Source organism: Mesoplodon bidens (assembly GCF_964165515.1).
Source record: "Mesoplodon bidens genome assembly, chromosome: 1".
NCBI lineage: Eukaryota > Metazoa > Chordata > Mammalia > Artiodactyla > Ziphiidae > Mesoplodon > Mesoplodon bidens.
Genome location: NC_138176.1, coordinates 47,570,853 through 47,584,510, shown reverse-complemented (window position 1 = coordinate 47,584,510; position 13,658 = coordinate 47,570,853). Strand labels below are relative to the sequence as shown.

Below are 13,658 nucleotides of genomic sequence, written 5' to 3'. Positions count from 1 at the left end.
GCCTGCCTACTCAGAGGGTTGTAGTGACAGTTACATAAATAAAGGTAGGTCTTGGTCTGAAACCCTGATGGCCAAATGTTTCAGAATTCGGAATTTTTAGGATTTTAGCAGTGTGTCACATTTCATTATGTGACATCTCTCTCCCCCTCCCTGGGTCTGGGGCAACACAACATGTTACACTCAAATATGTTAGTATTTCTGCAGTGAAACATATGCATTTCATACTAAGTGAGAGAAAGCCTCTTAAATAGCCTCTCCTATTGGTTCAGAGCAAGCTTTGCTGCCAATGAATTTGCTACAAATTTTTGATAAATCTAAGAGCTTTAGAATTTTTTAGATTTCAGAATCCAAGGTAAGGGATTGTGGACTGTGTAGGCAAACCCTTGTGATAGCCTTGGCGATTAACATCTGGCAAAACTAGCTGCTATTATGCCCACGGCACCTAATGCCTGGTTCATGGCTGACTCAAAGTATTGTTTGCTGAGGGCTTGTCTGCCTTCCCCTTGGGGGCCCCTGTGCAGCCTCCCCTGTTCATGGACCCACACCTCATCCTGGCCTGGGCGTGGTTTCCTGCTGTCTGCATACCAGCTCCCACAGTGTGGCAGTGGCCTGGTGCCTTGAGAAAGCAGATGCAGCCAGGAATGGGGAGAGATGAAGCTCTGTCTCTGCCTGCTTCTCCCCCAAACTGCTCCCCTCTCCTTCTCCATCATCTTTGGTGGAGACAAGAACCCCGGGGCACACAAAGGAAGCATCTCAGGACTGGCACAGTTCCTGAACCCCATGGTCCCCCCTTGGCAGCCTCAGCTTCCAGCTCATCTCACAGCCTCACTTGCCTGGGCTCTGCTGGCGTTTTGATTTGGGGCTGGTCAAGACGCTGGGGTGGGGAGCCCAGTATGCTATCCCAAGGCAGGTCCTCCTCAGAGCCAGGAAGTTCTCAAGGGTATCTTGGGGAGTGGAGCCCTTTCTGCCCACTGTGGTCAGCCCTCTCCAGGACTGGCAGGAAGCCCTAAGTTCCTATTTTTCCTGTCTACCTGGCAAAGCCTTCAGCAGGACACTCAAGGCAGAGCTGCCTTCTCCTCCTAGAGCTTTGGTGGTGCCACCCAGGAAATCCTCCCTGAGCCCTGACTGCTGAGGGTAGAGCTGCCCGGGAAGAGAACAGGTCCCCTCAGCCTACCTGGATGGCAATGGGGACAATCTTGTTGGCCAGATTCTTGTACAGCAAGCAGATGGGAGCAGCCAGAAACTGCAGAGTGCAGGGGTCTGTTTTGTTGACATCGATGCCATCCAACAGCTTAAAGTCCACGATGAAGATGTTCCCCAGCTGTAAGAGGCAAGAGGAAATACATCCAAGTCAGTTGCAGCCTGAGATGGACCCAGCAATGAGGCGCAGAGGGAGGGAAAGGGGGCTCTGCCTGCCCTGGCAACTCAGTGGAGTTCAGAATTTTATAAAGTTCTTGGTCCTCTAACTCAAAGGCTGACTGACATCAGTTTTCACAGGTTGCGGTGGGCTCAGTAAGATGAAGGGATGGCAGTGGCTCTCCTGCACTTGCTGTACCCGAAGTCTGCCTGACCCGCGTGAAGGATGTTGAAAGATCACCCGGAGTGACAGAGTTTAAGAAGAAGAAAGAAGACAGAGTTTAGATGAAATAGATGAGAGAAGTCAAATGCCAAGAGTGATGCTGCAGGACTCCACTTACAGAGAGGTCAAAGCTGAGTAAACTCAGTGTCAAGAGTCAGGACCAGGGTCACCCTTGGGAGGAGAGACGGAAAGGGGGCAGGTTCGCAGGTGGGAGGCTCTGAGGGGTGGGGTCTACAAAAGCAGGCATCCACCGCGTCAGGAGGGGGTCGTCAGGGCGGGGGGAGGTCTTTAGAGGTGGGTCTTCAGGGGCGAGGCGGTCTACAAGGGCAGGGGGGAGTCTGCAAGGGTTGTGTGTGCTCTGTGTCCTGGTCTGAGGCTGGTGGCACAGCGAGGTAAGGTGCAAAGTCATTGAGCTTGCTGCCACTCCTGATTCGTGCCCTTTTCCGTGGATATCATACTTCAGTATAAAACAAATATGTACCTGGGATTTGGGGAATGTAGAAAGCCGCCCACCCCAGACTACACTTGAGTCCCCTAGAGGGAGCTTAAGCTGAGGGCTGCAAGGGCTCCTTTCGCCAGGGCTGGAAGAGTTCGGGTGGAGGACAAGCGGCGCTTCTTCTAAAGCTTTTTGTGTTTTAAGCTAGAAATGGAGGCAGGGGGTGCGGTCCGGCTGGGGAAGGGGGTTGGGTCTACAGTACGGTGGACACTGGTCAACAGGTGCTCAAGTCAGTTGCACGTCCATGACTCTGCCTACAGAGGGCGCTCGGTGGCCACTGAGCAAGTGCTTGAGGGGACCAAGGCACTAGACAAGCTCAAAGCCTGGCCATCATCTTCCTCCTTTTTTCAGACACAGAGGACCCTGGCAGTTGTCTGACACCAGTGATGAGCTCTGAGCAGTCTGCTCGAGATGCATTCAGGGCACGAGTGGGACGGGGTTGGGGAAGGAGGGGATGGTGCCCTCGGCCAGCCAGGGCAGAGGGAAGTGGGGAGAGGCTGCTTCCAGGAGAGCAAGTGATGGCCCCTTGGGACACCTTGGCCAGAAGTTGGAGACACTCGGCCCGGTGGGTCACAGGGTTGGCTGGGCTTCTGTGATGGGCTGGACAAATGGCCTTTCAGAGCGGATGTGGCCATCAGTGACCACTGTGCAGAAGAAATGGCTGCCAATCAAATCTTCAGCGGACCCAGGTTGTTTAACTTGATGAATGAAAGGCTAAAGGGAGGCCCTGGGAACCAGGGGGCCTGGGATTTGGGTCTGCCTATGGGGCATTTCTCTGTTATTCCAGGCCACCTCCTCTCTCTGGGCCTCAGTTTCATCCTTCTGGAAAGTGAGAGCGCCAACCCTATCTCTCAGTTGATATTCTAGGCTCTGTAAAAGATGCTGGTGGTCTTGCTTGTCTGGTATTCCTGTCCTCTCCTTTTGGTCGACATAGTCCAGTCTCCTGGCCATAGCACTTGGTTCAGGGAATTATCTCACAATTCAAGCTGGACCCATGACACTTGCTGGAAGTGTTGGGAAACAGGGACTTTCTTTCTGGGATTGGGTAATGTTTGCTAAAATGGTGGAAGGTAAGTCTGAAGCTGTTGGTGGTCATCTTTACCTCCACAAAAGGACACCTTCCTAAGAAAAAAATCCAACAGAGGCAGAGAATTGAGAAATGGAGAAATGATGCCAATGGATTATCTGAACCTTGGACCCAGCTATGCCTGAGCTAGTTGCTTTGCTTCTCCTTTTTTAAAAAAATATTTACTTATTTGGTTGCACCAGGTCTTAGTTGCGGCACGTGGGCTCCTTAGTTGTGGCATGCGAACTCTTAGTTGAGACATGCATGTGGGATCTAGTTCCCTGACCAGGGATCGAACCCAGGCCCCCAGCACTGGGAGCATATTGTCTTATCCACTGTGCCACCAGGGAAGTCCCCTCACTTTGCTTCTTGCTGTTGCCTCAACCAATGCATTTCTTATGATTTTTGTGACTTGAAACTACAAAATCCTAATATAAAGTCTAAGAACTAAAACACTCTTGAAGAGTTGTGACGATGACTCAAAAACAACAGGGGTAGAATTTCTCTATTCATGTTGCAAAAAAAATAATTGCATAGGTAAAGATTAAAAAAAAAACTTAGGAGTTTTAGTAGGCCACAAACTTAATGTAGATCATAAGATGCTGCCAAAGAGAAGTAGCAGAAATGACTGTGGGAATTCAGAACCATATTGTAGGGGATGGAGCGATGTATGTGTAAGAGATGGGTGGTGTGTGTGTAAGACTCCAGTCAACGGTGGCTATTGGATTATTGCTTCACCACCAAAACCACAGCTGAGCATCAAGACCATAACTCAAAGGAAAGATGACCATTGTGGTGGCAAGGACTCCTGAGTGGAGGCTGTCCCCTGCCAGGGTGGCTGGATGCACAGATGGCTGCTCAGTCCCTTCCAGTTCTAGGATTCTCTGGCTTTTAAGGTTCAGTGATTCTCTGATTTGAAGTTTGAAACCAACAGCACTGAATCAATGTTACTACCTCCAGCAATTAAATCTACAGGGGAGAACTGCTGTGTGTGCCTGTCTACGTGGGGACAGGTTGTCACCTGTCCACATGACCCGGTTGGGCAGGAGCCCTGCCTGGGGACTTCAGCTGGGCAGGTGGCCCTCCAGAGTCAGGTGGGCAGGGTGTGAGGGCTGGGAGGTCTGTCCACGGATGGCACTGACCATCGCTCTCTTTCTGGGGCCCCATGGTGAGCTGAGCAAGCAAGACAGGGTGACTGGAAACAGTAGAAGTCCACCTAGACACCTGGGGCAGGTGGCAGGAGGCCTGGTCATCCTGGCTCTAGTGGGAATGGGCCAACTGATGGGAGACTAAGGCCAGTTCCCAGAGCCTCAAGCTCCTGGAATGGAAGGCGGCTGACACTGAGTCCCACCAGAGGAGGAGGTTTGAAGCCCTTTCTGTCTCAAGACTACAATAGTCTTGGAACTGGAGAGGGCTGACCCTGCAGACGAGGGCCAGGAGAAGGGCTGGGGAGAGGGTGAGGACAGAAGCAGAAGACCAACACTTCAATTAGGAAGTCAAAAGTTGCATCCGTTTTCTCCTTTTTATTTTTGATGCAAGGCTTGCTTTTTTCTCCGGTTTCTTCACCTTTGCAAGGTGGGTAACAATTGATGGTCCTGTGTGTAAAGCAACTCTCACAATGCCTGGCCCACAACAGGCCCTTAGTTAGAGGGAGCTCTTTTAATTATGATATTGATATTGAAAATATTGATATTATGCTCTAACACCTGAGCATCACGGAGAAATATCACTCTCAATTCCTCCACCTATGCTGGACAAGACAGTTTTCATAAATGCTCAGGAAAAGGAAAAGGTCACTTCACTGAGGGCAGCCTATCTTGCCATCAGCCAGACAGATGAGCCTGGAGGTAGCAGCCTGGGGGCCAGCGAGCAATGGCCAGCAAGAAGTGGTTTCTGCCCAACAGAGTATGACCTGGCCATCTGAGCTGAGCCTCTGGCCTGGGCCACAGTCTCCAGCCAACCGGGTTCTACCTCAATCTCCTGCTCCAAGGTGAGCTGCCGCTCCAGGCTGCACTCCACCATCTCTGTGGTAACCGGGAGATTCTCTGGCAGCTTCATGCAGCGCTGGATCAACACAGGGTTGCAGCCGTTCAGGAACTGGTAGCCAAACATTAAGTCTTCTTGCCAGTGATTCATAACCTGCTCTATAGAGGAGAGAATTGCAGCTCAGCCTGAGTTCTGAGCCGGGCTGAGGTCTTCCTGATGCTAGCGGAGGGCCAGAGTCCTTGCCAGGTCCCCTCTCCCAGGCACTCAGTGGACAGCCCACCATGCCCAACTGCTTGACCACTAGGTCAGGCCATGGCACCACCCCATCCTCCCTGAGCTGGCCCTTAGTGGCTCAGAAGGTTCCTGGGGAACCCCTTTCTCAAGCACAAAAACAAAAATAGACAAATGGGATTGCATCAAACTAAAAAGCTTTCTGAACAGCAAAGGAAACAATCAACAGAGTGAAAAGACAACCTACGGAATAGGGGAAAATATGTGCAAACCATATATCTGATAAAAGTTTAATCTTCAAAATATATAAGGAACTCCTACAACTCAATAGCAAAAACACCAATAACCCGATTACAAAATGGCCAAAGGATTTGAACAGACATTTCTCTGAAGAAGACATACAGATGGCCAGCAGGTATAGGAAAGAATGCTCAACATCACTAGTCACCAGTGAAATGCAAATCAAAACCACAGTGAGATAGCACCTCACACCTGTCAGGATTCTATTATTAAAAAAAAAAGACAAGTGTTGGTGAGGCCATGGAGAAGTTGGAGCCCTTGTGCACAGTTGGTGGGAATTCAGGATGCACAGCTGCTATGGAAGACAGTGTGGAGTTTCCTCGAAAAGTTAAAAATAGAACTGCCTTGGGGCTTCCCTGGTGGCGCAGTGGTTGAGAGTCCGCCTGCCGATGCAGGGGACACGGGTTCGTGCCCCGGTCCGGGAAGATCCCACATGCTGCGGAGCGGCTAGGCCCATGAGCCATGGCCACTGAGCCTGCACATCCGGAGCCTGTGCTCCGCAACGGGAGAGGCCACAACAGTGAGAGGCCCGCGTACCGCAAAAAAAAAAAAAAAAAAAAAAAATAGAACTTCCACATGATCCAGCAATCCCACTTCTGGGTATTTAACCCAAAGAATTGAAATCAGGATCTTGAAAAGATATCTGCATCCCCATGTTCCTTGCAGCACAATTCATAACAGCCAAGATGTGGAAACCACCTAAATGCTCATCTACAGAGGGATGAATAAAGAAAACGTGGTGTATACATACAATGGAATACTATTCAGCCTTTAAAAAGATAGACATTCACAATATGTGACAGCATGGATGAACCTGGAGGACATGATGCTAAGTGAAATAAACCAGTCACAGAAGGACAAGTACTGCATGGTTCCACTTATATGAAGCATCTGAATTAGTCAAGCTCAATAGAATCAAAGAGAAGCACAGTGTGGTGGTTGCTAGGGAGGGGTTGTGGGGAGTTACTAATCCATGCCGTGAAGTTTCACTTAAGCAAGATGAGTACGTTCTAGAGGTCTGCTGTACAACACTGTACCTATTGAAAAAAAAAAAAAAAAAGAACCCAGGTCCTTGTGCCCAGGAAGCAGGGGCCCTAGGATGAGGGAGAAGGAGGGGAGTGGGGGGCATCCTGGGGAGGAGTTTGTGAAGGCAGTTTTCCCCCTTGCTTGTTTCCTTAATGTTTCCTAATCTTTCTGTTGCTGTGTGGTCCTTCCTGTGCCATCCCTGGCAGTTATGATGCTACTGCTCTACCAAACACATCCTAGTCCAAAGGAACCCACTGTTGCTTTCATGTAAATGCTTAAAAAACAAGCTAACTCCTGCCTTTTTTCTGTTCAGAAGCATCATAAATGATTGATTTATTTAAAGAAAAAGTGTTGACATTTATGAGACTTTCGATGATGAAATGAGGTTGAGGGTGCTCAACACTGGACATCAAAGGGGGAGAAACCTCTGGCCATGAGGGTGATCCCCAGTGGAGCGTGCTGTGTGGGTGCAGGCAGTGCTGGCCTGGGGGACAGGGAGGCCTCGTGCTGCAGTGGGTGGAGCAGCCCTTTCCCACGCCCAGGCAAGTCTCCTCAGCACCATGAGAGCCCCCAAAAGCACACTCACCAGAAATAGTGTTGCCGATCCTGCAGAAGATTTTCTCAAAGTCAGAGAAGTCGCTCCAGGAAGACTGGAACATGTGCATGAAGCGGTTGATGAACAGGTTCTCCATCCTGCAGACCGAGACACGGCGGCGCCCCTGCACACTCTGGCCTCACCTGCCCCCTGCCAAGCCCCTTCGCACCCTGGTCTCATGGGTCCTCTAGGGGACTTGAACCCAGGACAGCTCCAAGGGGGCAGCTGATTGGCCTTGTGGAAACCAGGACAGAAACTGGCACCCATGCCCATGCTCTTCCTTCTGCATTCCCCCTAAGAAAGAGACCAGTCGCCTGCCCTCGACAGCAGTCTACAGTGCTCTCTTCCCATTCACACGGGCTCTGGTCTGTGCCTTCCTTCATTCATTCATCAAACTTTTTGCTGCCCCAAATTGATGCAAGCTTCCAGGGACAGAGCGCCGTTATCTCCTATGTAGCTGCTCCCCCAAGTCTCCTGGATTTGAGGAGATAAGCAGTTTAGTGGAACTTAACCCTTACTTACTTTCTGCCTAACCTTGGCTCTTTGCCTGGTGCTCAGGAGAACATAGTTTCCAAATACTCATTACACAGGGAAGCAAAGTAACCCAGGACAGGAACTTGCTAAATTCAAAATGCAGGCTGCAGGCAATAAGGAGAGGGATCTGAGTGGCCTGAGCAACCCCGGGGACTTCCTGGAGGAGGTGGGTGTGGGATGGGTCTGGGAAAGGTGGAAAAGGCGGGAAGAGGCTTCTCAGGCTTTCCTACATAACCCAAGCAAGGCACAGGATGGAGGTGTGGGTATTCTGGCCAGTGCTCATCGTGACAGCCTCTGCCTCAGTTTCCCTCTCTGGCTCACACACAGCTGAGAGTGATGAGCAGTCACCCTGTTTCCTCCCCACCGTCAGTGCCCACTGCCCAGTCCTCCAGGGTTCAGGCCTCCCCGCTGGCTCCGTCTCTTTTATGTCCTGACTTGGAGGCCTTGGCATGCATGGTTCCCTCCCTCTGGAACGCCCTGTGCCCCTCTTTCTTCTCCTCCTGAGCATATGGGGTGAGTGTATCTGGAGGGCTTGTCTAGTGAACCCCACTCCTCCTTTGATCTCACGAAGCCACCCCTTCCCCACACCAGGTTGGGCCTTGTGATGTTACTTCCGCAGCACTGATAGCAGATTAAGTACAAACCCATTTATGCGAAAACCTGCCTGCCGCCTAAGCACCAGGAGGGCAAGGGCGGGTCTGCGTTGCTCCGTGAGGCCCAGGCTCCAGGTACTGGAGGGCTCAGGCAACCTTGTCATTGACTGAGAGGGGTAGTCAGGGGCTTGGGGCAGGGGACCTTGCCGGTGCTCCTCCAGTGGGCTTCCCACCTCCCCCCACGCAAGGGTGCCTCCCCCAGGAAGCAGCGCCAATGGTGAGGGCCCAGCACCCTCCTTTGCATTTACTCCTGCGGCAGTGGGCTGGCTGGGGGCTAAGTGTGTCACAGGAAGGTTTGGGAATCCCGAAGCCTCCTCACGCCTTCCCTGTCTCAGCAGAATCAAAGGACTGCGGTTTGGGTGTTTTGTCTGGAGTGAACCTGGCTGATGGGGACAGAGGACAGCATCGCAGGGGAGCCACCTGTGAGCACACGTGAGGGCAGCAAGTCCTAGTGACCAAAGACGGGGACTCTGCAGACAAGCAGGAGATGCTGGGGCTCCTCCTGGCCCTGCCAGGCATGGGAAAGGCACCTGATGCAGAAAATGACACACCTGCCTGAAGACTCCCCTGCCTCAATTTAGCAAATGCTTCTCTCCTCGGTACTGGCTGCCTGGGGACCTGGTAGCCCACACTGCTCGAGAGAGGGTCCAGGAGGCGAATGCCCTCTGTGAGTTGGAGGAACCAGCTGCTTGCGGGTTATTGAGATGCTGTGAGGCCTGGAAGGTGCTGGAGCACAGCCTGGGCCGTGGTGGCTGCACAAAGTAGGTGCTCAGTGCCTCAGAGCTGGAGAAGAACGCTGGCATCATCCTGTCTGGTGTCATCATTACTTTTATCCCAGCCCCTCATGGGGAAGGAGGAGCTTTTATACACACTTTTTTACACACATGCTTGTTGCGGCCTCATCACTGCTAGGCTGGCCTCCGGGAGTGCTCCCAGATGAGCTTCTACCAGCCATGCTACCTCTTTCCTTACCCAGCACCCCAACCCTCCTCCTCCACCTCCCTTGTTAGCTGAGTGTCCTGGGACAGAAATCCTTGCTAAGGTGGAGGACCAAACCTCTAATGACCTCTGATGTCTGAGTGTGGAAAAGGACTTATTTCTGGGAGAAGAGGGGCCTTCCCAGCAGGCCTGTACAATCCTCACAGCCCTGAGGATGGCCCAGCACCAGATGGTGCCCGGGAAAGAGGTCCTGGACCCCAGGGCATCTTGTGGGGAACTGGGAGTGAGTCAGTCCCATGTGGGTCACGGTCTCCCTGGCTGGGTCTCTTTGACCTCAAAACAGAAGGTTGGCACCGAACACAGGGTGGGGTGTGCAGTACTCAGAGGAAGCCACAGATCCAGGAAGAAGTGGAGTTAAGAGGAAAATATATGAAAGTCATCTAGAGGCAAAATATTGCTACATACTTACAGACAACTGGATATTAGGGACTTTGAAAATCTGTTATCACACAAAGAGGAACCTGTGGCCAGCGAGGGCACCTAGCTCATTTGAGGTCACACAGCCAGGTAACAACATGGTCAGGTAATGGCACAGCCAGGTAACAACAGAACCGGGTAAAGACACAGCCAGACGGGAGTGCATACTGAGCCGCTTGCTGGCCTGGGCTGGGCACCCGCTGTTGGCCCTGTACCGGCAGAGGCGGGAGCTCCTGTTTCCTCTGCTTCCCCTGCCCCTTTCCTTCTAACAGCTTCTCCATTTCCCAGTTCATGGTTTTGCTCTTTGGGGTGGGAGGCAAAGCTTACTGAGGAGGGCCCGCCTTGTTCCAGGTGGAGCAGGTGACTTGGAGGAAACTCGCTGGTTACGCAGAAGTGGCGCGGAAACGGAACTGTCCCAAGGTGGAGGTTCTGGGGGAAGGGCTCTGATGATCTCATCTCTGAGTTTCAGTTTTCCGCAGTAAACGCTGGCCTGGGTCTGGGTTGGATCAGGGACCTTCAGTGCAGAAGGGCCACCAGGCACAGGGTGGGTGCTGTTTCCCTGTCAGACCACTAGGGGGCCGGACCAGGGGGTCTAGGAGCCACCAGCTCCTGTGCTGGGATCTGGACACAAGAATCCTGGGTGGGGCTGGGAGTCCATATGCAAGGCCAGAGAGGGCAGCTGAGATGGATGCAGGTCAGCACAGAGTGTTAAGGGCCTGGCCAAAGATCCCAGCTCCATCTCTTCCCAGCCATATGGCCTTGGGCAAATCCCTAACCTTCTGTGCCTCAGTTTCCTCATCCATGAAATGGGTACAATAATTGTCCCTGCCTCACAGGGCTGACATGATATATAGAAAGCATTGATTTGTAAAATGAGTTCAACAAATATTAGCGACTAGTACCATGATTACCACTTACTGTTAATATTAACGTCTGCAGCCTTAAACCGTGGTGTTCTGGAGGGACCAGTGGACAAGTTCACAGCAGAGAACTTTGCCCTCTCCCTCCTGGGGTCCTTCTGCTTCATTCACTCATCCCTTTCTTCCTTCACACTCAGTTCACCTAAGAATCTTCGCGTCTGGCTCCTCTTTACTTCCTCTCCTCTCTGCCCTCCTTAAGTGCTCTCACCCAGGGCACTGTGTGTCACATCCTAGTGGCTGTATCTAAACAGTCAGCTCTAAACTCCCCTGATCTCGCTGAAGCATCTGACAACCAACCCCTTTTTCCTTGACACTAAAATGCTGACCCCCATGGACTTCATCCCTGCTTCAAACCCCCATGGTCCTGCACCCTCCACCCCCAGTAAAGGCTGGGATCCTTGCCCAACTCTCTACGCTGGCAGCCTCAGCCCCACTTCCCTACACAGGCCCCCACTCTGGTCCTCCTCGATCACGGAGTTCTCACCGCCCTGAAAGCCATCCCCTCCACTCCTCCAATCAGTGTGGTGAACTCCTATGCATCCTTCAAGACCCAGGTTGGGCTTCTCTCTTAGAAAGCTTTTTTCTGATGCTGCCTCCTCAGAGCTTCCTCCCTGCCTCAAGTTTTCCCAGTGCTCTTTTCCAAAGGAATATCTACCACATACTATCGTGATGAGCTGTCCATAGCTTGGTCTCCACTAGACTGTGAGCTTCTTGGAGCTGGGACCAAGGGACCACTTTTGATTCATCTCAGGCCCCCACCCCCAGGAGCTCAATTTGCATTTGTCAAAGGACAAGCAGCAGGCAGCCTCCTCTGGGCCAGCTCCCGTGGGGACGGAAGAAGCCCAGAAGAGCCAGCAAACAGGCAGGAACAGAGCTTGAGAAGGTAGCTCCCTGGCCAGTCTCCTTCCTTGGGCTCAGGAATGAGGACAAAGCCCTCCCAAGCATCCAGAATGGAGATACTAGATACTAGGTCTACACTGTGCTAGGCTTCACCGCAGCGGCACTGCCTACATGAGTTCGTTTAAATCTCATAACAATACTAGCAGTTAGGCAGCACAAGCCTCATTTTATAGGAAGGAAATGGGTCAAAAAACTTAAATAACTCTCCCAAGATGGCGCAGCTAGAGTCTGAAACAATCGCTGCTCTCCAGGCTCTAAATAAGGTGACCTTTTGCTTTTAAAGGGTAATTAGAGATGAGTTGATACTTGTTGCTATACTTTGAATAGATTAATAGGGTTTTTCCCCCAGGAAAGCAAAGTATAACCTTGCTACCCCGAGTGTGGTTGGTGGGCCAGCAGCATCAGCACCCCCAGAACATCATTAGAAATGCAGATTCTCAGGCCCCACTTCAGCCTTCCTTAATCAGAAACTCTAGGGGTGGGTATCTAAGTCCGGATTTTAACAGGCCCTCCAGGGGATTCTGATGCAAGCTATAACTTTCAAACCATTGCTGGAGAGGTTGCAATGTTTTCCAAATTAATTTAACTATAAAACAAACCCTTTTTAAAGGAAATATTACTTTATGATTTGTGTTAACTTATACCTTTATTTTACGCTCTATTTTTAACAAAAAACTGCTACTTTAGCAAATATAAGTAAAAATTTCCAGGTCTGTCTAACTTTTAGGTGGGAATTTTTTGCCCCCTACATTTTCCCCAACAAATTTATTTTCCAATGGGACACATCTCTGATTCTATAACAGAATTCAGCATAGGTAAATAGGGCTGATATACAGACATACAGGGATCGGTTAGAACAAGGAAGAGATGACTTTAACAATTACCAAGGAGATCCAAGGATTTGGGTAGCATTCGTGAAGTTAAAGGGGAGAATCCTATTTTCTGAGTGCTTTGGTGATGTGGAGCCTACTTGTTTCTGAGCTGGGGTGACAGTAGGAGGGTGTGGGGACTTCTTCCTGCAAAACTCCTGGCTTTGGCTTCCAAAGTCAAGAGAACAAGCTCCCTTGGCTTCCCTGCTCCCGTGCCATCATCGCTCCCTCTCTTGCTCTCACCCAGCCTCAGAGGGCCTCACCCCAGCCCTCATCATGGGCAAGGAAGCCCATCTTTTCTCTCCAGCTTCCTGCTCTTCATCTTGGGGCCCTGCTCTTTCCTTCTCTATGCCACCAGCTCCTTTCAAAGAGCTCCCATACATGTAATTTTGTCTGACTTCACGCAAGCAGTGGGTGACTGGGCTGTGGGGCTGGAGCAGGGGTGGGAAGAGCTATTGCCTTCAGACCACACTCTTCTCCCTGTCCCCCGACAAATCCTCTATCTGGCCCTCGACTCCCTCTCCCCCGTCCCTTGCAGGGCTCCCAACCTTGCTTGGCCTCAATGCTCCCTGAAGCCTCTCTGCTTAGCCCCGGGCCTACCCATCCCACTCTACCCTTGGCCTCACTATCAGAGGCCGGACAGGGCCCTGAACATCAACATGCCCCCAGACTGCACTCCTCTTCCTCCTCACGACTTCTTGTCCAGCTTTCCTTTCTGATGACCACCCCACTCTGCCTATAAGCCAGATGCACAATGTCAAGGGTGCCTTGGGTTCTCCCCTTAGCCTCTCCCCATTTTGACCTGAATTTCAACTGGATCCCGGGACATCCATACCACATCCCGAAGTCCTCCCTACTCTCCCGTTCCCTGTCTTTGTTCTTCCCCACTGCTGGGCTCGCTCATCTGACCCTCAAAGACTGCCAGGTCAAGCTTCTACAATGTGGCTTTGATTTCCCTCACCTCTCCCTGTTTCTCATCCAACACTGCAAATCCAGACACCAAGGAGAAGGATGCCCCTCCAAGGAGCTGCCCCCCACCCCGATCTCATCTGATGGGAAATGTCCGGTGGGTGAGGACCCAAGCACG

At 51.5% G+C, this 13,658-nt stretch overlaps 1 protein-coding gene across 1 annotated transcript in view; it reads right to left on the bottom strand.

The window, feature by feature from the left end:
• Positions 1-13,658, bottom strand: part of ALOX5 (arachidonate 5-lipoxygenase) — a 57,742-nt gene that overhangs the window by 10,955 nt on the left and 33,129 nt on the right. Inside the window, exons 5-7 of the mRNA XM_081253617.1 lie at positions 7,271-7,377; positions 5,113-5,285; positions 1,175-1,321 (exon numbers count right to left, since the gene is read on the bottom strand). Of these exons, the coding sequence (XP_081109743.1) occupies positions 1,175-1,321; positions 5,113-5,285; positions 7,271-7,377 (427 nt within the window). The remainder of the gene's footprint in view (positions 1-1,174; positions 1,322-5,112; positions 5,286-7,270; positions 7,378-13,658) is intronic.